At 36.9% G+C, this 25,097-nt stretch overlaps 1 protein-coding gene across 4 annotated transcripts in view; it reads right to left on the reverse strand.

The window, feature by feature from the left end:
- LOC149196394 (uncharacterized) overlaps positions 1 to 25,097 on the reverse strand; it is a 491,550-nt gene that overhangs the window by 379,789 nt on the left and 86,664 nt on the right. For 3 of the 4 annotated variants that reach the window (XM_089405541.1, XM_089405539.1, XM_089405543.1), the window contains 6 exons: positions 20,440 to 20,623; positions 20,085 to 20,171; positions 19,858 to 19,977; positions 680 to 762; positions 470 to 587; positions 37 to 231 (listed from right to left, as the gene is read on the reverse strand). In XM_089405541.1, coding sequence (XP_089261667.1) covers positions 37 to 231; positions 470 to 587; positions 680 to 762; positions 19,858 to 19,977; positions 20,085 to 20,171; positions 20,440 to 20,623 — 787 coding nt within the window. The remainder of the gene's footprint in view (positions 1 to 36; positions 232 to 469; positions 588 to 679; positions 763 to 19,857; positions 19,978 to 20,084; positions 20,172 to 20,439; positions 20,624 to 25,097) is intronic. The other variant, XM_089405540.1, reaches the window with a different exon arrangement.

A 25,097-nucleotide genomic window follows, 5' to 3' on the forward strand; every position in this document is an offset into this window, starting at 1 on the left:
TCATCAAATGCTAACGTTTACTACACACAATACTACCTGAAACGTTGCAAGGTCAAGGCTGAATTTTTCCAGTGCCTCAAGTTTTTCTTTTTCTGTATGGGACATTAAATTTCCATACTCAGAAACAGAAAATGTACCAGTCTCTGGAAATGAAAGAATCCTCATGATATTTTCCTCTGTGCAGAAGGCTCCAGTTGACTGCAGTAGTAATACTGTCACAAGTTCTGCCATCTAATCACAGGAAAAGAGCATGAACATTCTACCTTGGACTGATTCCTTTATTTGGTAAAACCAAGTAAGACAATTGAAATACAATAAATGCATTTCCAAGATAAATTACCGAAGACACAAACATAATGGCAGAAGGAGAGATATAAAGAATTCAGAAAAAAGACAGGGGCAGCCATAAAAAAGAAAATAATTTGCTCTACTATGTTCATACTTCAAGAAGCAATAGTACATTGAGTACCTCTGTGAGCCAAGCCACCTTCAAGGATGACTCCTGGCTAGCCATAGCCACCCATGGTTTTAGAAGTGCACAACACAAATACTTAATATTTATATCATCTCTAATATGCCTTACCACCCTGTCAAAAAAAATAAAAATGATTTACTGCTTTCAGTTTCAAAACATTTTTCCACCACATGGCTATTCATCCCAATTAGATCAGGCATTTACATCTTACAGTAACAGGCTAGACGACAAAACCTGCAAACAAAATCCTTAAGTTTGATCCTGGTATTATCATTTGCGGCCAGTTCCTGCAGCAAGACAAACCACATGTTACAAGACTCATTAATGTGGAATCTAATGCCATAAAAGAAATGACAAATTCCAAAGATTTATTATTTAAAACTGCTATGAATAAAATATTCATAAAAAAATATTAATAAAATAATTAAATCAATTAATGACTATTAATTATGAAGGGCAAGGGTCAAAAGTTGTGACCATTCACCTTCATGGCCAGTCAATGCCTATAAAGGTACACCGCCATGAAGGATTGTAATCACCATTCAGTTCCTATTCAATAATAAAATTACTTATTCAACTACACAGACTACATAATTAATACACTCTTGTGTATGGGTTCTTTGCTACAGTGGTATCAGAGCCACCTTCTTGTGTCACAATTTGTATTCGTGGCCGCCACTCCACTACTGTCCTCTCGCCGATTCACTACATCGTGCTCCTGCCAACGATTCTGCCCACCTCCACAGCCATCAGTCTCAATCGACCCTCGACTGCATCCCTCCATTCCTGTCGCTGTCATATTCAACTCCAAACAACATCGAGCCATCATACTGGAACGTTGCATGTTCCCCGTTTCCGTTGTTTTCTGCCACTGTATCCGCTAGTAGTTGTCAAGGCATGTTTGCTCCATTACCCAACCAATGTTGTCGCATTGTTCTTCGTCGTTATATGTTCTCTCGCAATGCGCTGCTAATCCTGACCGTGTGCTCCTCACACACCATCTGTCAACTCGAACCCTGTGTTTTTGTGTTGATCGACAAACTCTATCACCTCTATCGTTTTCTTCCGACCAATCATTCCCTTCGAATGGCTTGTTCCCTCACGACTGACACGTCGTCCAACCAACCCTGTCCATTAACCACTATAGTCAAACTTATAAAATATATATATATATATAGTTATAAATTTTTCAATTAACTTATATATATATATATATATATATATATATTTACAAATTAATTAATATTTATATAAATATTTAATTATAAGAATTAATTATTTATATAATAATTAAATTAAAAATACGTCAACAAAAAAAGGAACAAAATGGAGAATAATAATGATGAAGCTGACATTAATAAATATCGAGAAGAACTTGATAACGTGCGTTATCGTCTTAACAATGTCAATAAAAAGACAAACAAACTTAGGGAAAGGACAGAAGAAGATGATTTAAACTCAAGAGGAATTAGCAATTGATATAAAAAAGATAGACAACATTGAAAAAATGTTGCAAGGGATACGAAATCAAGAAAAAAGAGATTTTGATTATCGCAGGCAAGTCTTCTTAAAATTGAGGGATAAAAACAACCATGAAGCAGCTCGTAAGGTTAAAGAACAAGAAGAAAGAATGGATCAGTTAATAGGTAGGGTAAATTCATTTTTTGTTAATCCCTTAAACGCTCAAGAACCAACACAAAGCCCCAAAACTCCACATAGCGAAGATTCCCCAAACCATGAAATTCTGCAAATACACTTCTCAGGTAACTAGTACTATACAAAATTGCAAACACCCCAATCTGCTAGGGGTTGTAAGGAACCGTGAACTCTCTCCTAATGTCCTCCTATGCACAGAAGTCAGAAAACCCACCATCGGTGTACTCACGACCATTGTCTGACTTCAAGACCTGAATCTTCCTACCTGTCTGCTTTTCCACAAGAGCTTTGAACTCTTTAAAGCAACTGAAGACCTCACCCTTGGTCTCCAAGAAATATATCCAAGTCCTCCTAGAGTAGTCACCAATGAATATAACATAATACTCAACCACCCAAAGAGACATGAGACATACGTTCACTAACATCAGTATGAATCAAGTCTAGTATACTTGTAGATCTGTTGTCGCTCGCTGGGAATGGTAACTTGGTGTACTTGCCCAAACCACACCCTCTGCAAACCTCATAATGCTCAACATTGAAATCAAGAACTCCAGTAGTGGTCTCCCTCAATACTCTCAAAGCTCCATGGTGCATACGCACCATCCTTCGGTGCCATAACTCGCACAAGTCTCTACTGTTGGTGGTACTAGTGTGAGTGCTACCAGATGTGCTACTCACCAATGCTCCTGCCAACTGAAAACTGAACCTATATAGTTTCCCAGAGTGGACTCCAATCACTTTGGCCAAAGTGATGGAAGCTCGCTTGGGATGCATCAATACCTGCCCTTCTGAGAAAGTGACGTCAAACCCCTTCTCCTCCATAGCAGACACTGAAATCAAGTTCTTCTTCATCCCCTGAACATACAAAGCATCCATGACCTTCAAAGGAGGCAAAGGCTCCCTCTCGAAGGTCACAGTCCCCACACCAACAGCACTCACGATGTGGTCATCTCCTAGTACAATCTCAATATCAAGTGCCCTCTCTACAAGCTCTGAAAAGAACTCACGTGCACCTGTCATATGGCGAGAAGCCCCGCGGTCTATGTACCACACATCGGATGATGTACTCCTACTAGATGTAGAAGTATTAAATGCAAAGTCCTGGTCAAACTGTGAAGCAAACTGCTCCACCTTTGTTGAAGTTGCAGTATCCTTCTTCCCCTTGTTCTTCCTCTCAAGACACGTACCAGCATAGTGTCCCATCTTCTGACATGCCCAACATCTGCCTTTGGAGATATTCGTATATTTCTTCTTCTTCTTCTCCTTTCCCTTAGCCCCATCTGATGAGGCCCCTTTCTTGGCCTTCCCTTTGTTCTTCCCCCTGGCTGTCAAGGCTACATCCTCCTCATTTGCTATCTTCACCCCACCACTACCAGTGTTCTGTATCTCATGTTGCACACAATCATCCCAGAATCTATCCCAATTGGGAACATTTTCCATAGAGGTAACAGCATCTCCAAAGACCTCCCAAGACTTAGGAAGTCCCACTACAGCTATCCTGACTAACTTTGTGGGTGCAACTGCCTCACCAATAGTAGTCAAATCATCACGTACTTGTTTGACCCTGCTAAGATAATGAACTACACTTTCAGCCTTTGTCATCCTGATGTTCTTCAATTGTTCTTTGAGTACCATCTTCCTGCTCTCATTGGTACTCTCATAGAGAGTGGTTAGAGCTGTCCACATCTGATATGCATATGTCTTTCCTCTCACCTGAGGAATGAGATGATCCTTCAGACTGTTCATCAAAATCCTTTTTGCCTTTGCATTATTTTTTGTGAATTCAGCAAGTTCATTTGCAGCAGTAGGAGGTACAACCACTTGTCGCACTATGTCCCAATCTGCTGCCTCCTCAAACACTGTCTGAATTATGTCCTTCCAAACAGCACAGTTGGATATCCCATCCAGTTTGTCCTCTATCCTTAAGAACATGGCCATGACTGTTGTCTAGAATTTACAAAACCAAGAAAATGGAGAAATGAACTTTCCAGCACACCTTCTTGTCCCAAAAGTTCAGTCTGTCTGAAATTTCACCTTGTTGTCCCAAAATATCAATTTGTTGTCCAAACTGAGTTTGCTGTCCAAAAATTTAGTTTGTTGTCCAAACCACTGTTTGTTATCCCAAACTACTCTATGTTGTTCAAATTGCAATTTTCAACCTGTAACTCTGATACCATGTTGAAATTTGATGACTAAAAAGTTTCCTGCAATCCCAACCTGGTTTTAGTTACACATTATCACTCTCATTCAGAGAAATGCCCCTTCCCATAAACATACATTCAACATATAGAATTATGGAAATGAAATTTTCAGATTAAAACACATGGGATTGTCAACACGTGCTGAAAATAAATATGGACATAAACGGAGCAGCAACACACATAAAAATACACAGATTTTTTGTCAACTTAGACCCAGGCAAAACCCCTTCAATCTTCTTCGGGGAAAACCTGTTGGAGAGCTCTTCAAATTTATTTACCTTTCAAGTTCAGGAAAAATACATTTGCAGACAAAACAAAACAGCAAAATACAACTTATCTCTTCAGCCCAAAACTCATTGCAATCTGTGCCCACTTTGCCTCGATTTATGTGCCCACTTGAAGCTGAAAATATGTACTGTACACATACGAACCATATGGACCGTACTGTATGGATTCCGTACGGACTGTACAAATTTATTTATTTTTAAACTTCTCTCGAACGTCGTGCAACTCACAACATTAAATGTTGTTCGTACTGTACCTTCTGTTGTCTTCTATGCCTCGATTTTTGTGCCCAACCTCGCCCAAAAATCACCCCTTCAGTTTGCTGCAACAAATTTCTCCTTCAAAACATTTCTCCAATTCTCAGTCTCCTTTCTCCAATTTGCTCATCAAGAATGAATGCAATCTCTCTTTTCTTTTCCCCCTTTTGTTTACCTAAATGACTTTTGGGCAACCCTAAGATCTAATGGCTCAGATTCATTTATATCAAGGGATGAGAATAAATGTGCATTTAATTCTCACTTTCTATTTTTTAATTCACCCATTAAATAAAGTACCCACATTGTACTTTATGTCTAAAGTCACTTTTCACTTTATAATTTAACATTGACTTTACCACTTATAAAGTCACTTTCACTTTATAAAGTCACACTTAGGAAAAGAACTATTTTGGACACTTTTCCCTAGGTAGAGACTAACCCATGGGAAACCACTTGTCCAAGGTACATTAAAAATCAACAAAAGGACAGGTCAGCTTAAATATAGCACCAACCATTATATAAAGGAAGCTCGGGTGATTTCCACGATGTACAATTTCAGATCACTCTGAGATTTCGGATCATAACGCAGAAGACAGTTTCGGGTCATAGTGATACAGTTCAAAAGTCCTCCACAGTAGCTCGATGATGGAGCTCGGCCATTAACATAGAGACTTGAATCTCTCATCAGTAGTTCGGACCTCAACTCAGCAACTCGGAAGTCCTCCATAGTAGCTCGATGATGACAGTCATGCTCAGTTTACTCAGTGATGTTATTCGGTGCTTGCTCTACATGATGTCAAGGTTGGTGATACATGGTGTTACAGTGATGATAAAAGAACCAGTGAAGGATGACTATGTCTTGATCTAGGAGAGGCTCTATGGGTCAAATGTAATTGTCAAGGTCAATGTACTCATCTAATGAAGAATCTATAAGAAGAGAATTGTGGGTTTTCCCCTCAAGAGGAGGGGTTTTAGCCCTAGCTTGGAGCCTAACTATTGTGTCACTAATGTTATTGTTTTGATAATTGTTTTATGTACTGAACACTGTAATAATGATGAACAAAGATAATAAGTAAAGATGTTACACAAGAAGTTATCATGTAAGAGAATTTAAATTAATGTTTGCCCTACCCAATTCTCAACACTGCCAACACCAATTGCCTAGTACTTGGCATTGAATCCAAGTTCTATGTAGAAATCCATTTCCTTTTCCTCCAACTTGGTGAATTAGTTCTTGACTCTCGTCATATGGCAAAAAGCCCCGCTAAAATATACCACACACTAGTGGCGACTTATCTTGAGAGACAAGCAATGAGTGAAAACTCATTCTCAAATTATTGCGAGCTTGTTCACTTATGTAGTAGTAGCAACCTACTTCTTCTATTTTCCCCCCTTCTTGTTAGGACACTGACTAGCAAAGTGTCTTGGTTGATCGCATGCAAAACACTTAATCTTGCTTGGGTTCTTCTTCCCACATTTTGAAGATGACCCATCACTTGGCCCCTTCTTGGTCTTAGACTTACCCTTACTTGCTAGGCAGGACTCTCCTCTTTCAATCTCTTCTTTTGGTAACCATGTTGAACTCCCTCTAGGATTCCCTCATGGATAAAATCATCCCACATCCTTTCCCAAGAGGGCAAGTGCTCTCGGCCAACAATACACTTCACAAACACCTCCCATTGTTCCGTAAACCCATTCAAGGCTATACGCACTAGCTCAGTTTCTCGTATAGTGTCCCCAACAGTTGCCATTTCATCCATCAACTATGTTATATTGGTCAAGCAGGATGATCCTACGCTCCCACTCTTAAACATTTTGATGTTGTGTAGCTTGTCCCTCAACACCATCTTATGACTTTGATAGTCGCTCTAGTACAGCTTGGTGAGTGTATCCCACATCTCCTCAACAATATCTTTCTCTGACATGTTGACCACTACGTATCAACTACCCATAGCAGTACACCCCCTTTTTTCGCAAAAGAGATAGCGCTTGATCGACATGTCCGTGCCATTCATCATCAGCCCGATCATGTTATGTTGTAAACCCAGTCTGCATGTGTAAATTGTAAATAATCTTAGCAGATTTGAGTAATGTATGTAAACTGCCTAGGCAAACCTAATTTTCTAGTGATAATCTACGTTCCAGAAGGTTTTTTGTCTCACCGATCCATGGTCGGCAGAGTTTTCCTTCAGCCTAACCCCAAAGCCGGAATGGATTTTGTCATTAAAATCTTAGGGGAGTCCTAGTGTGCTAAATCAAGTCTATCTAAAAGTAATTTGGAAATAATCATAAGTATTTGGTTAGGTTATTACAAATTGCTTGATCTGCTAGATTATATTTGTGTCGCAGAATTGGGTGGTCTATGAAGGTCTATGTCAAATGGGTTTTCCCCCTTGAGATGTAAAATTGTAAAAGTCATGATGTAAATTGTCTTAAGGGTTAGGAAATGTTTTAATCCCCTCATAAGTCCTAAGCCCTAGGTCCCAGGTGATTTTTCCAAAGGCTAAGTTCGAGGATCCAAAAATAAAAAATAATAAAATTTAAAAATTTAAAAAATAACTAAAAAATAAAAAATAAATAAAAATTTGAAAAAATAAAATAAAATAATAATAACTTATAAGTCAAAGTTTTGAGGAAATAAATGCAAGATTTTAATTTTTTAATATATTAAAATGCATTTAAAATTTTGACGGATGAGATTAAAAGAGATAATATCCTCATCGACGGTCGAGATCATTCTGACATGGATCACTCGAACTAGCCGTTGGAAAATTTTCCTTTAAATAGGGTGTCAGGGGTCTTTTGAGATCATTCGATCTTAGAGTCATGTGCTAAAGAAAGCTCTCTTGTAGTCATTTTTTGTGCAATAAAGAAAGACTTTGGGGTTGAAATCTTGTTGGTGTTACTCTTCTGGAAGTGTTGTAAGATGTTTTATCTTTCTGCATAATTTTATTTTCAGCCATTGATGATAGCTTGATGAAGATTGATTTAGGCACAGGGATCTTGTCTGATCTCTGGGGTTTGAATGATAGTTTAATTTCTGAATATAATGGCAGGTATCTCCATTTGATCTGAATTTCGCTGTTGTTTTCTCCCTCTATGTTAATGGTTTATTTAAGTTGTGCAGGATATCTTTAATTTTAAGTTTACTGAGCATTAGGGGAAGTTCTCGGCTGAACCAGCCAACTCCTGGATTGCGTTTTCTGAAAGAGTCCAGCCAGCTTTAATCTCGGGCTTATCATTAGAATTTTTGTTGCAGATGCATGTAGGGTTTTCTGAAGCACCTCACATTAAGTTTAAAATTCTGAAAATATTTATGTGGCATAACGATAAATTTGGCTACTTAGAGCCTTCAGTTTGTAAATACTGTAATTATTTAGCTAGGGTTTCAAGGTTTCATTATTATTTTGTGTCTGGGCATTTTGCTTCTATCATTGCAGGTACAGATTTTGGAAATTTTTCAAGGTTTCCATCAGGCAATCTGGAGCAGGAAGGATTTAAAATTTTGATTAAGTTTCTGGATTACAGGTCCAATACCTTCGGTTTAAGTTTCTCTGCTGCCCAAGATCGATATTCTTTTGCCTGCTCCATCAAAACGCAGCTTCATTTCACTGTGCTATTCCATTACGCCCCTCGCTGTCGCTGCGGCTATCTGCGTCCCTCTCATTTTGCTCACACTGCTCTTTCTCTCACGTAGTACCCTCCACCTACGTGCTATCCCCCTTCTTCATGTGTCCTCTCTCCTTTTCGTCCGCAAATCTCCCTCCAAACTTGCAGCTCCTTCCTCACATCGCATTGCTGCCTTTCCCTTTCGCCATTTAGTCCTCACGCTCAACCCGCAGCCATTCACGCATCCTTAGTTGTATTGTTGCTCGCTGCTCAGCTTCGTCCAAACCTTCAACGTTTTTACCTGCTACATATATCATCCCTGCCAGAAATCCATTCATCTGTTGAAATTTTTCTGCGAACCCTTCATCTTCCATCCATGTCATCCCATCTCGTCCTCAATCTGCTGCTATTCGTTGCTCTTCACGCAGCCGTCGTCCACAAACCCTCAATTCCATAGCGTGTTTCTCATCTATTGCCCACCTTGGAACGCTCGAGCTCCTCTACCTGACGTCGAGCATTCCTCACGTATTTCTTCATCTGCATACCTGTATCAGCAACAAGCAAAACAAAATTCGATTTTTTTTTTGTGACGGATTAGGTGATACGTATGGTAAGTTTAGATGTTAGCAAGTTTAGATTTAGGTCTGATATATTTTATTTTGGTTATAGTTAGATTTTTATTTAGATTTTATTTAAACGTTGTATAGTTAGGAGTTAGATTAAATTTTGATTTTTCTTAGTTAGTCTTTAGTTTTAGTTTAGTCTAAGTTTCATTTTAATTTCCATTTTATTTTGGTAAGAGAAATTTTAATTTTGAATTTGGTTTAGATTTAGATTAGTTTAATATTTAGATTTTGAACTAAAGTTAAGTTTTAGTTTTAGATTTATTTGATTTTAGTTTTGTCTTAGTTAAATTTTAAATCTAGAATTTTATATCATTTAAAAAATATAAAATATAAAAATATAAATAAATTAAAAGAATAAAAAGGGTTTTGATTTGTTCTTTTTCATTTTCTTTCAGCTTAACTTTTTTTTTTAGGTTTTAGTTTAGTTTAGGACTTTAGTTTTTTTTTAGAATTAGATTTTTTTAATAATTTTTAGTTTTAAATTTCATTTTAATTATATATATTTATTTAGTTTAGTTTAGTAATTTTATGTTTCATTTGCTTTAGTTTTTTTTTAGTTTTGTTCTATTTTATTTAAAATATATAAAAATATTAAAAATTTTGAAAAGATTAACTAAAAAATTGAAAATTCATTTTTTGGTGTCTCCTGTGGTATCTATGTTCCACTTCTCTATAGTTAAATGCACTTAAATGTTTGTCTGGAGATTAACTATTCGAAACTAGTTGGCATTTAAATTTTATGGTCGATAAAAGCATTTGATTTTCTGAAGTTTAATTGCTGGAACATTGTTAAAGCATTGTGCATTTATTGAATATCTTGCATTGCTTGGGATATTTGATGATAAATGATTGTTTTACATGGTTCATATTTCTGCAACATTTAATAAACAATCATTTAATCATTAACTCCATAAGGCACTGGTACATTAATTTCTAAAATCAATCAAGTGCTAAGTTGCCTTGTTGTGTCTCCGAACCCAATTGGTCCACAGTTGGTCATCCTTTATCCCATAGGGTCTACCCCGCTTAGCCTCAGGAGACGGCTTAAACGGAGAGATTGGGGATCAGGGTGACAGCCCCCAGTCTGAGCGTTGTCATGCTGCCTAGACAATCTGTGCGACAAAATTTTTTGGCGCCACTGTCGGGGATAAAGTTTTTCTGTCCCTAGCGTTTCACCGACATTTCATCTTCATTCTTCTCTCTCATCTGGAATCTGGAATCTTTTCATTTGAGCCGAAAAAGTCAACATTTTTGGCATCATCTCATCTTTTACGCCATTCATTAGCCTGTCAAACGACCAACATTCTTTAGCGTCATTTGATCTTTTCATCACCTTATCTTTCGTCATATCAGCAGCTACTCTTCAGTTCATTTCTTGTTTGGGTGGCAACTCCATTTCTTTTCACTTATTTTTCCCAGACAAGAAGCCTCCCTCATATCTGCTTGTTTGTTGCCTTTTGGATCCTAGAATTAGATTCATTGTTCAAGTGGCGACTCCACTTCTTTCATCTCTTGATTTTCTTGAGCAAAAGTCGCTTTCTATCATCCATTTGGTACCTCGTTATTCATCATGGATTATTCGTTTACCCCGTGTCATTTTACTGATGTTCTCCCTGATATTCCGGAACTGGCCATTTCTAAATTACCTTTGTTCTCAGGCGGTGATTCAGTCGCTACTAGAAGGCATTTATGGAGTTTCTATCGTATAACGTTCATATATTGTAGACTTCCTCAATATAATCATGAAGATGTCAAAATGTGTCTATTTGTCCTTTCTTTAGAGGGTAATGCTTTGAATTGGTTTAACAATTGTCCTAAAGACTCTTTCACTTCTTTACAAGATAGATATGGTTATCAAGATAGCTCGCCTTGTGCCCCTAAAATTGTGCAACAGAATGAAAGTAATCTTATGAAAGGTTCAGCTGTCGATGAAAGATTTCAAGACAATTCTTCATGTCAAAATGTGCCATCCACTTGTACCATTGCAGATCAAATCCAGGATAGTGGAAAAACAGGGACAAATTGTAAAATCAGTGTCGACAATGACAAGGAAAATTAGAAGCAAATTATACAAGAACTAATGCGGCTAGTAAAAAATATGGAGATCAATCAAACTAATTATGCCAATGATGTGAGACTTTATGCACCCACCTGGAAAAACGTAATAAGGAGATGGATCATGAAAATTCAACACTCTGATCACATAACCGACATGCAAAATCAGCATGCTAAGGAAATTGAGGCCATGAAAACTAATCATGACACAGAAATTAGTTTTATGCAAAGCATGTTATCAGGCTTAGAGGAAAAAATGACGACCATGAAAGCTAATCATGATAGGGAAATTAATTCTATGCAAAACAAGTTATTAACTATGGATGAAGAAATGACTATCATGACATTCAATCATAATAATCAGTTGGCTACCATGCAAGCAAATCATAAGAAAGAGATAAACTTTATGCAACATTGTTGGATGACCATACAGGCAAAGGACAATAAGTAATAAGAAATATGGAAGCTAATCAGATATGTCTTCAGAATAAGTTATTGACCATGGAAGAAGACTATACCAAGGAAATCAGTGCTATGAAGGTTGAACACTCTAGTCAGATAGATTCCATTAAAATACAAGTTTAGAAAATTCAACAGTGGCCAGAAGATGAAAGAAACCAGGGAACGTCAATAGATCAAAGGCCTCCTTATCTGCTGCAACAAGCTCCATCTTATTACGAGGTCCTTTGTTCCATTGAAAAGTGGATAAATGAAGGTGACCTGGATAAAAGGGAAATTAATAATCAGGTTGATGCTCACACGTGACACGGTTAATCCACCAGTGATTGAAGATCAAGTTATAACTCATGGCACCTGTGAGATTGATCCATCATCCTTGACAGGGCAGATGCAGAATGAAGAAAGACATGTCACGCATATCTTACATACTTCATCTGAGAGCTTTGAAGCAGAAAGTTCCACGTCATCAGTGATACAGCCTGCCACAAAGAAAAAATGCAAAAGAAAGAGAACGAGAAGAAGATTTGATACATCAGATCGTCGCGAGCAACTTGATTTTTGGATGGGAAAAAGTCCTACCATATGCAGAATTGGACATGGCACATCTGAGAAGCAGTCGACAGATTTGCCTGAAAGCAAGCAAATGCTCAGTATACACTTTATTGAACACATCTGATGCCATGGGGCATCCTCTGTATTTCTAACCCTACTTGTTTTTTAGCATTTTTCAATTCTGTTTTAGGATTAGATTTAATTTTCATGTTACTAGATAGTTAATAAATGAAGAGCTTATATCTTTCATGTGCTTAATGTTATATGATGATTTTTGGATGGACGCTACTTATGTTTTATTTTGTGTTGCGTGGATGCAGATTCTGGATTCTCACATTCCTACAGTGCAGCAACGTGTCCCCAAGTAGAGCTAGATGTTGACCACTACGTGTCAACTACCCATAGCAGTACACCCCCTTTTTTTGCAAAAGAGATAGTGCTTGATCGACGTGTCCGTGCCATTCGACTATCATCATCAACCCGATAATGTTATGTTGTAAACCCAGTATGCATGTGTAAATTATAAATAATCTTAGTAGATCTGAGTCATGTATGTAAACTACCTAGGCAAACCTAATTTTCTAGTGATAATCTACATTCCGGAAAGTTCTTTGTCTCACGGATCCATGATCGGCAAAGTTTTTCTTCAGCCTAACCCCAAAACCGGAATGGATTTTGTCATTAGAATCTTAGGGGAGTCCCAGTGTGCTAAATCAAGTCTATGTAAAAGTACTTTCGAAATAATCCTAAGTATTTGGTTAGTTTATTACAAATTGCTTAATTTGTTAGATTATATTTGTGTCGCAGAACTAGGTCGTCTATGAGGGTCTATGTCAAATGGGTTTTCCCCCTTGAGATGTAAAAGGGTAAAAGTCATCATGTAAAGTGTCTTGAAGGTTAGGAAATGTTTTAATCCCCTCATAAGTCCCAAGTCTTAGGTCCCAGGTGATTTTTCCAAAGGCTAAATTCGAGTATCCCAAAATAAAAAATAATAAAATTAAAAAAATAACTAAAAATAAATAAAATAAAATTTAAAAATAAATAAAAATTTGAAAAAATAAAATAAAATAATAATAAGGCAAAGTTTTGAGGAAATAACTGCAACACTTTAATTTTTTAATATATTAAAATGCATTTAAAATTTCGATGGATGAGATTAAAAGAGATTTTGATCCTCATCGACGGTCGAGATCATTTTGACATAGATCACTTGAACTAGCCGTTGGGAATTTTTCTTTAAATAGGGTGTCAGGGGTCATTTGAGATCATTCGATCTTAGAGTCGTGTGCTAAAGAAAGCTCTTTTGTAGTCATTTTTTGTGCAATAAAGAAAGACTTTAGGGTTGAAATCTTGTTGGTGTTACTCTTCTAGAAGTGTTGTAAGATGTTTTATTTTTCTGCATAATTTTATTTTCAGCCATTGATGATAGCTTGATGAAGATTGATTTAGGCACAGGTATCTTGTCTGATCTCTAGGGTTTGAATGATAGTTTAATTTCTGAATATAATGGCAGGGATATCCATTTGATCTGAATTCCATTGTTGTTTTCTCCCCCTATGTTAATGGTTGATTTAAGCTGTGCAGGATATCTTTAATTTTTTAAGTTTACCGGGTGTTAGAGGAAGTTCTCAACTGAACCAGCCAACTCCCGGATTGCGTTTTCTGAAAGAGCCCAGCCAGTTTTAATCCCAGGCTTATCATTAGAATTTTTGTTGCAGAAAGGGTTTTTTGAAGCACCTCACATTAAGTTTAAAATTCTGAAAATATTTATGTGGCATAATGATAAATCTGGCTACCTAGAGCCTTCAGTTTGTAAATACTGTAATTATTTAGCTAGGGTTTTAAGGCTTCATTATTATTTTGTGTCTGGGCATTTTTCTTCTATCATTGCAGGTACAGATTTTGGAAATTTTTCAGGGTTTCCATCAAGCAATCTAGAGCAGGAAGGATTTAAAATTTTGATTAAGTTTCTGGATTACGGGTCTGTTACCTCCGGTTTAAGTTTCTCTGCTGCCCAAGATCGATTTTTTTTTGCTTGCTCCGTCAAAACGCAGCTTCATTTCACTGCACAATTCCATTACACCCCTCGCTGTTGCTGCGGCTATCTGCGTTCCTCTCATTCTGCTCACGCTGCTCTTTCTCTCACGCAATACCCTCCACCTGTGTGCTAACCCCCTTCTTCCCGTGTCCTCTCTCCTTTTTGTCCGTAGATCTCCCTCCAAACTTGCAGCTCCTTCCTCACATCGCATTGTTGCCTTTCCCTTTCACCGTTTAGTCCTCACGCTCAACCCGCAGCCATTCACGCATCCTTAGCTATATTGTTGCTTACTGCTCAGATTCGTCCAAACCTTATATTTGTATATACCTGCTACGTATATCATCCCTGCCAAAAATCCATTCATCTATTGAAATTTTTCTGCGAACCCATCGTCTTCCATCCACGTCGTCCCATCTCGTCCTCATGCGTGATGCTCTAACCCTCAATCTGCTGCTATCAATTGCTCTTCACACAGCTGCCATCCAGCAAACCCTCAATTCCATAGTGTGTTGCTCATCTGTTGCCCACCTTCGAATGCTTGAGTTCCTCTGCCTGACGTCGAGCATTCCTCACATATTTCTTCATCTGCATACTTGTATCAGCAGCAAGCAAAACAAAATTTGATTTTTTTTGTGACGGATTAGGTGATACGTATGGTAAGTTTAGATATTAGCAAGTTTAGATTTAAGTTTGATATATTTTATTTTGGTTATAGTTAGATTTTTATTTAGATTTTATTTAAACGTTGTATAGTTAGGAGTTAGATTAAATTTTGATTTTTCTTAGTTAGTCTTTAGTTTTAGTCTAGTTTAAGTTTCATTTTAATTTCCATTTTATTTTGGTAAGAGAAATTTTAATTTTGAATTTGGTTTAGATTTAGATTAGTTTAATATTTAGATTTTGAATTAAAGTTTAGTTTTAGTTTTAGATTTATTTGATTTTAGTTTTTTCTTAGTTAAATTTTAAATCTAGAATTTTATATCATTTAAAATATATAAAAATATAAATAAATCAAAAGAATAAAAAGGGTTTTGATTTGTTCTTTTTCATTTTCTTCAACGTAACTTTTTTCTTTTTTTTTTATTTAGGTTTTAGTTTAGTTTAGGACTTTAGGTTTTTTTAGAATTAGATTTTTTTAATAATTTTTTGTTTTAAATTTCATTTTAATTGTATATATTTATTTAGTTTAGTTTAGTAATTTTAAGTTTCATTGCTTTGTTTTATTTAAAAAATATAAAAATATATAAAAAACATTAAAAATTTCGAAAAAATTATCCAAAAAATTGAAAATTCATTTTTTGGTGTCTCTTGTGGTATCTATGTTTCACTTCTCTATAGTTAAACGCACTTAAATGTTTGTTTGGAAATTAACTATTCGAAACTGGTCGGCATTTAAATTTTATGGTCGTTAAAAGCATTTGATTTTCTGAAGTTTAATTGCTGGAACATTGTTAAAGTATAGTGCATTTATTGAATATCTTGCATTGCTTGGGATATTTGATGATAAATGATTATTTTACATGGTTCATATTTCTGCAACATATAATAAACAATCATTTAATCATTAACTCCATAAGGCACTGGTACATTAATTTCTAAAATCAATCAGGTGCTAGGTTGCCTCGCTGTGTCTCCCAACCCAACTGGTCCACAGTTGGTCATCCTTTATCCCATAGGGTCTACCCCCCTTAGCCTCCGGAGACGGCTTAAACGGAGAGATCGGGGATCAAGGTGACAGCCCCTGGTCTGAGCGTTGTAGTGTTGCCCAAACAATCTGTGCAACAACACGACAGATGGGGTATAAAATGGTCTTTCACCCTATCAAGAATGATCCTCTGCGCCTTGGCCTCTTTAACCTCATGAAGGTCCAAAGCAAGGGGATTGGAACTTGGAGGAACAACTATTATATTGATGAAGTTCCACAACTTGTTCTCCTTGAGAACTATTGTGATTCGAACCCTCCACTAAAGGTATGTTGATTTGGGTAGCATCGGATGTGCTCTAGCCATGAAAATTGGTGGAGAGGCTAAGGGACATGAGATCTCCAATACCCAAAAAGGGTTTGGGCAAATTCTAAACAGTTTAAGAGATATTAAAGTATTAATATTTTTAATGAAGTCCCTAAGTCTAAACTTAGGGAAAATAAAATATTAATGTGAATTAATATAAAAATGTGTTAGAATGGTCCAAAAGTCATGGATCAAGCCAGAACTAATCTTAGCCATTGATTAGGAACTTAATCTCGACTATTGATTTGTCAATGAGAAAAGTATAAGAGGAGGCTTGAGGGTCACTTGGAGAACACACCGAGAGATCAAGATTTTGACTTTCTAGGGTTGGGTTCGCTGAGAAAGTTGAGAGAGTGATCAGAGTTGCAGCTGAGGGGCAGTGAATACAGAAACAAAGAGGCAGAGATAGCATCGAGAGGAACAGCACAGTAGCCGAAGGGAGGAATGCAGAAGCAGCCAAGGGTTCACGCAGAGCGAGCCAGGGCTCACATAGAGGCAGCCAGGAGCTGTGCAGTAACCCAAAGGGGCCAACGTGGGTGACACAGAGGGCCAGAGGACTGACGCAGTGCCTCCAGACACTGACGCAGTGCAAGCCAGAGTGACGTTGGGCTAACACTGGGCTAGAGAGAGGCTGACGTTGGGGTTTCGTGGGGCAGATTGGAGCTATGGAGCTGCCGGAGTGTTTATCCGGGGTTTCAACCAGAATATCTGCTTCTGAGTAGAGAGGTACTACTGCCGAGATTTTTCTCTGTTGGGTGAGCCAGATTTGGCAACCAGATTGTGTTATGAAACTGCTTAATAAATCAAACCCTCAAATAGTTGTACCGGTTTTCCCGCATTGGGTTTTTCGAGGACATTAGTCCAAAAACAACGGTGTCACTTGTGTGCTTGTTTCTATTTCCTTCAACTGATGATCTGTAATGTGTTGAGCATGTACTTGTATTTATTTCCAGTATTTACATGGTAAATAACTTGTTAATTAACAGAACAAGTAGGTAGGAATAAATCAGAAAGTACATGAAGGGTTTCTAACCTGTCAGACTTAGAAATTCCAACAAGGTAGTTCAAAGAGCCTTCTAGTCTGTCTTCGTACCAAATGCTGATGGCGATAGCAAAAAACCCTATAAGCTTGTTCATTGAACTTTGATTGCTTGAACTAGTACCTATGTCAAATTGCTTGGCTTCGTATTTAGAGGCTAAAACTTTGATACCATGTTAGTTCTTGAAAACCCAGCTGCAAAATTTGAATGATCAACAAATATTCACAAAACAGAAATGAAAGGTGCTTTCTAAACAGATTTGTAACAGCAAATACTCTAGGTTTTTAATTAGCATAAACAGTAGAAGCAAAACTCACAAACCCAAACACACATAAAAAGAATAATATAGATATACCCTCGAAACCCCAGTGTCGGGAAAGCCAGCAAACGGCAAGCTTCAATTAAGCTTCAGAAATTTAGTTTACAGTAGATCTTTACAACAGCAAAATTGCTACAATAGTTGGTCCCAGCAAATCTAAGTCAAATCATCCCCTACGCAGTACTGTACAGCCCAACAGTACAGCCCATCAAATCAGCCTCTGTGCCTAGCAAATTTCAGCCTGTACGGCCCAGAAAACTTGTGGCTGTACAGCCCCCTTTGCTTGACCTGCTCAATGATCTGATCTTGGCCTGTAGCTACCCTAGTGTCTTGACCTACTCTTTGCTGCTCTGGCTGTCAAAACATTCTATCTAGCGTAAGTCCAAGCATGCCAATCGAATGATCTCCTCAACAACTCGAACTCCCTTCATAAAGTGCTTAACCCTAATCTCCAAAGAGATGGATGGCTAAGATTTCATCTCATCTCTTGAGATCAAGGGCTATGACTTAATCTGTCATTGACCCTTTTACCTTTTCCAAAAAGGTGGCCAAGCAAGTCAAATAATTAAATTAAACTGGTTTCTGAAGTCCTGCCTTGGGGAATTCATTAAATAATCGTTGTAGGAGTTATTTGAGGCAATGTTGCATTAATCGTAATCGGGATGATATCGACGCGAGGAAAAAACCGGAAAAATCGTAATTATCAGGAAATAATCGGAAATAATCAGGAAAAAAATCGTTTGGTACAAAAATATTCTTTTTTTTTTCATTTTTTTTCAATTTTTTTAATATCTAAACCATCTACAACATAAAATAAATACATTGACACATAAATATAATAAAAGAACTAATATATAAGATGTTTAATATCATTTCTAGTGCTAAAATCACACATAACATTGAATCATGTCCTGAATAGTAAGTCCTAACTCCTGAGTCCCAACTCAGCCTCAAAATATCAACAAAAAATATAATAATGTATCTCATCATGTCATAATGTCATATACAATAAAATGAAGAAAATAACTAAAGTCTAATCCTATTGATTTCCTTTGCCCCTCTTGCGAGAAAATGCCACAGCTTTCCCTTTCCCTCTAGATGTAGATGCTAGTGCTGGTGGAGTTGGCAGTGGAGTCTGCTATGCTCTAGAAGTTGAAGAACTAGAAGTAGGGAGCTATAGGAGGTAGACCACATCCTCTACTAGTGGCAGGGGTAGCCCGGGAAAGTGGTGTCACCTAGAAACATTACAATCTCCTAATCCTGAAATCCTGAAAAACTAATAAGTTTGCTGCATTTTGAATGAAATCTAAAATTCTACTTTCTCCATATGAAATCCAATCAGGCCGGAACCACTCTCAAACATCCTGAGTCATTTCATGGTAATGTTAAAAATTTAAGTAAACGGATATTTTCATCCTTTTACTTTAAGAATTTAACATTACCATGAATAGCATATCAATACTAGAGCCTAGACTTGATCATTAAGCTGCCCCACTCAAAAATTATTTGTTTCTTTCAAAAAAATTGCATTTCGAACATTTAGCATCCCTTGTAAAACCTCACTGCCCCGACTGTGCAAATGATTTCATAAAAAAACAAAAAAAAAACATTATAAAACCTCGCTGCCGGAGACCCCCACAATAATTTCGATTGTTATCGTGATAAATTCGAATTTATCGCGATAATTTCAAATTATCGCAATAATTTCATAAAAATCGTGCAAAAAAAATTACCCGCGATAAATTCGTACAAAAATCGCGATAAAATCGTTTTATCGAAAAAATCACGATAAAAAGATAAAATCGCGATTTTCACAACACTGATTTGAGGTGGCTAGCTACATGTCATGGCACATGACCTATGCAGAACCACCTTCCAAGTTACAAATTCAATAGTTTCTTGTAATATTTTTTGTGCTATATTAATACAAAGACTTCTAGCATACAAACATAAAAATAAAAACCCAGAAAGGAATACTAATGTATTGAATATGTTATGAGTTTATTATAACAACGGAGGACCCCATGTATAAATATACTTTAAAGGATGTTACCCCATGAAGAGTCATGCTTTCTAGATAGGTAGGCACATTTAGATTATATTACCTTATTATTTGATCAAGGCCTTGACAATTTTACTTATGCTTAGAATTTAATTTTTATGACTTTACATTTTTTAATGTTCATTACATTATACCTACTGTGTTCTCAAGGAGAAAATACAAAAATATTTATAAAAAAAAAATCAAAACATTTAGAAATCTATAATTACCTTACCTGTAAAATCAAAGCAAGTTCTTCTTCTGATGACATGGTAACTGAAATCAACCTAAGAATGGTGGACATCTTCTTCAGATTTGACATATCTTTCGCACTCATCTCCACCAGAACAAGTGTCTGTAAAACTCGCATTTTAGCATAGCATTCCTAACCCACACTAAGCACATCAGTCAAATATTTTTCACTGTGAGCAATTGCTTATGTTGCATCAACAAGCTAGTTACCTTCAAAGCAACAATGGCATATTCTCTTCTTCTGTGAACTAGTTCAGTGACCATTTCACCATAAACGTTGTTATCTTCATTCTTAATCTACCATCAACAAACATGAATAGTAAGAATAAAAAAGCCAAAAAGATGACAATTCCTAATACCAGAAAACAAAAAGTCGTAAAACTAAGGACATATGTAACTTTATCGAAATTCAAAACCCGTGCAAATATACAACAAATCTCATAACTAGCATATTCTTAATTCCCCACAAACCAAAGTTGGATTACAACCATCCAATTCCAAACTAAACCACTGCAATGATCTAACCAAAAAAACACCTACTAGCATTCTAAGATTTGAGCAGTACCTTCAGAAGAAATAAATTCCCCACCGTACTGATGTCACTTTTCCTCATGCTGCATGTTTTCTGCACAACACCATCTAACAAGGCTTTTGCTGTATCCATATAGACTGGATTGTTGATCCAACCCTCGAGCATACTAGAAGCAATCAGTCTAGCTTCATCGTATTCAATTCCTATCAATAGGAGCCTGTTACAAATAATTAAATAAATCTCTGACATGAAATTCAATCACCTAAACTACAATATTTGCTTACCTTAAAATGATGCCATCTCAAAAGTTATATAGGTTCAAAAGTTAAAACAGACAAATAATTCCTATCACAAAATTCTGCATATTCTTTGATTCTATGAAAAATTGGAGAAGTTAACACCAGCCAGCATACATTCGAATTTATTCTGAAATATCCAAAGATGATGAAAAGGATATGTGTATACATATAAATGGCACAAATGAAGACTGCAACCTTATTCTCTATGATTTTTTTTAACATAGATAAAATCAAGTTTATAAGAAGCAATGGCTACAAAGGTAGCGTGTTACATAGTTTAAAAAAACTATATCAACTCAAGACAATAAATTACAACTCAGAAATTAGAACTGTGCAGCGTCCTCACTCAACCATTTCTTCTAGTTAACATATATCAGCCAATAGGACTGACCTCTAAGAAATCATTCCAATGTATAATTGTTATATATATATATATATATATATATATATATATATATATTATTGTAAAGTAATTATGATTCATTTAGGTAGAGGGGGCACAATCAAAAGATCATAGCCCCTTATGTAAAGGCACCCGAGGCTATATTTAAGCCAAGGGCCTTCACTGTAACAATCATTCATTCAGTTTTCTTTTAATAAAATACATACATACGTACATACATACATACATATATATATATTTCTGACTAAATATCAAAGTTGTTTGCTTCATTTGGTATCAGAGTTAGTCATTGCCACAGTCCCTATTTGCTAAAACCACCGCCGTTCATCCACCTGTCTCCGCCACAGTCCGTTCACTTCACACCTATGCCCTATCCTCGCTATTCTTTGTTGCTCCCGAAGGTTCATTCCATTGCATCCGGTTCAAATCTATCTGTAGTTTCCCCACTGAAATTTCCGACTTGATTCGCACCTTAATTTCCATCGTTGTGCCAATCCACTACAACAGGTGCTCGTTCCCCCAACTGTGTCAGCATCATGCCTCCACCATATGCCAGCAACTCTGTCAATTGTTCCCTTGTCCAATGTCACCCATACCCAACAACTCTGTCAACTGTCCCCCTGTCCCGAATCTCTGCCATCCATTTCATTTGACAGGCCTAAACCATCAGAATTTCCCATGCAGTCACCTCTTGTCCCTCGTCTTTGACCGTCACACTATCCAAACATTACCATTAACCCTCTCCCCTAACCTCTGTATTTAGTTTAAATTAATAGTTAATTATTATATATAAGTTATAATTGATATATAGCATTTAATTAATAATTATATTTATTTATGTATTAATTATTATATAATTAATTAATAAATTAGCTATTAGTTATAATTATTATATAGTTATTAATTAAATACTAATTTTATATACATAAATTTAATAAATACTTACAATATATAAATAATAAAAAATTATAAAAAAAAAAGAGAAGCAAGTCAAGTTGGAACATCATACACCACCATACACTCGAACAATGGCGATGAGCAAATTTAGTAAAAGACTGGATGACTTCGATAAAGGGCTTACTGAGAGCGACAAGAACGTTAAGAAACTCCAAGATAAAACAAAGAGTATAGAGAAGCAACTCCAGCAAAATTATGATGGCCTTCAGAAGGACTACGAAGACTTGTGAAACCAGATTGATCACAATCACAATCAAGTGATGGGTATGCTAAACCTGACCATTCAAGAAAATAGTAATGCTACCAACCCACATCAGGATGCAAACACTCAATAAAAAGATTTTCGAATACATCAAACCCATCAAGCCCACATCATGCTCCCGAATCTCCACATTTGTTTACCATACAAGAGCCACAAAACAATATATCGACTTTCCACAAAATGTTCATTCCCAACCAAATCTCTGTATTCAATCCACCAGTAGTCACATACCAGTGAAGAGCAAAACTCGACTTGTCGAAATTTGATGGTAATGATAAAACACGATGTAGCATGGTTCAATAAGGCATAGGAGTATTTCGAGGTTTACAATATTGACAGTGACGATGAAAAAATCAAGCATGCATCCATGCAACTTGAAGGCGAAGCACATAATTGGTATATGTGGTGGAAAAAATCAACACATTTGCCTAGTTGGATTAAATTCAAAGATTTTTTCTTTAAATGGTTCCAAGGTGTCAAGGAAGAAGAGTATTTTGAAAAACTCACCATACTACAACAGAAAGGAAATGTGGATGAGTTTACTAGAGAATGGGAAACACTAGCCAATCGAGCACCCGGATTATCAAGGAAAACACCTTATTCAATCATACCTCACCGGACTTGAACCATATCTCCAAAATGAAATTAAGCTTCATGACATTAGATCTATAGAAGAAGCAACACAGAAAGCCAAAGCTGCAAAGAAGAAATTTGAAAGAATATTGCTAACGAAGGTTGAAAAGTGATGCAGGAACATCTTACCTCCAGGTCAAAATGTATTTTGACTAGGATAGGGGTATTTTCATTTACCAAGGGAGTTGGTTCCCTAAGTGTGTGTGTGAAATTAATTTAATGTATTTCATAAATTTTTAGAATAATTACTAAAGTGAGAATTCTCGTAATCAAATCTTCTCTAAATGAGAGATCTCGAGAGTATTTTGGAGAGTTAGAGAGATTTAGGAGTTGATTGGATTATGAGAAGATTTTGTGGATCTAGGAATCCAGAGATACGGATTTGTTGAGGAATTTATGCATCTGAACTAATTCTAGTTCGAAGATCGTTCTTGTATATGTATTTTGTCAGCCAAATAACATAGAGAAGATCATTGAAAGAGGAATAGGAAGAGATCCAAGAGATCTAGAGAGGCTTGAGGGCTGAGAGAGGCCATAAGGCCAAAGAGGGCCAAAACAATGTATTTGCAAGCCAAAGGCCTTTTTGTAATTGTTTGTTTATAATGCCGGAGAATTGTTTCTGAGCATACAAGACTGTTTATTGAGATTTTATTGTTATTGCCTGTCTCATATACTCTGCAATCATTTTATTGTTACAGGTTTGAGTAGATCAAAGCTCAGGAGGGAGATTGTTTGAGGGTGCACATCAGAAGACACAGAGGAGTTGCAAAGGATCATGTTGGAAGGATGTCGGATCAGACTAATCTGCAGATCAACAAAGCTCGAGAGAGATAAACTACACGTGTACAGATAGCAAAGGGGAGTGCAAAGCCATGAACAATCCCAGCAAGATATCATCGTCAGATCGATGACCCACGCAAAATAACTCAATCAAAGTGTCGCTGTGAAAATTCCTACACTCAAGGAACCCCAACTGCAGCAAAACTGAATTTACTTCACCTAATTGATTTTAATATACATTATCAAGTTATTTTCTGAATACTGAAGTAAATTACTTATGCAGCCTACACTACTTTAAATTTGATTGCATGAAACAGAAATTCAGCAAAGAACAAGATACATAGGACACAGTTATTTTTGGACAAAATAGTCCCCGGAAAAACCCAATGTGGGAAAACCGGTGCAACAACTCTGAGGGTTTTATATTATTAAGCAGTAGTGCTAAATACAATGTTCGTTGCCCTCACAAAAATCTAGCAACAGAGAAAAATATAATGGCAGAAAACTGAGTGAGATTACCTCACTTCACTCGACATATTCCGGTTCATCCAACAGCAAACTCGCTAACCCCGACTATCTCTGTGTTGGCCCTGCATCAACCCTACGTTGTCTTTTCTGCCTCCTCGAACTTCTGTGTCAGCCTCTCCCGGTTGTTTCGACAATTTCCAGCTTTCTGCGTGAGGGCAGCCTCTGCTCTGCGGTGGCCCTTCTGGCTCTGTGTCAGGCCTGCGTGGGTCCAGAATGGCCCAACGTCAGTCCTTTTAGCTGTTGCACTGCCTCCACTAGTGGCTCTCTGCCTCTCTATCCGGTATTCCCGAACTATCCCTGCCCCTCTGCTGTCAAACGATCACCTAGTTTGAATTTCTCAGCTTCCTAGCCCCAGAAATTGAACTCCAGATCAATGTGTTCTCTCCATGTGTGTTTTTAAATGAACCCTGAGCCTCCTTCTTATACTTTTCTCCTTGAGACTTCAACGGCCAAGATTAAGTCTCTAATCAACGGCTAAGATTAAAACTTGACATGATCCGCTTTCTAGAACATTCTCACCATATTTTCATTAATACCCATTAATACTTTAATTTTCCTAAGTTGAGACTTAGGAACCCCATTAAAAATATTAATTATTTTAATAAAATACAATTCTGGTGGAATTTCACCAAACGGTTTATGGGTTCTTTAGAACTCATGTGCCTTAGCCTCTCCACCAATTTTCATGGCTAGAGCACATCCGATGCTACCAAAAACTAACACTCCCTCTTAGCGAGGAATGTGCTCTAGCAACAATGTCCAACTGCACGCTGCTCTGTCTTTGAAGCATCTCATTTCCACACTGTTGTTTCCACCAACACTGTGTTGT

Source organism: Pinus tabuliformis, chromosome 2_2 (genome assembly GCF_031772625.1).
Source record: "Pinus tabuliformis cultivar Carrire ecotype Pingquan chromosome 2_2, CPIR1, whole genome shotgun sequence".
NCBI lineage: Eukaryota > Viridiplantae > Streptophyta > Pinopsida > Pinales > Pinaceae > Pinus > Pinus tabuliformis.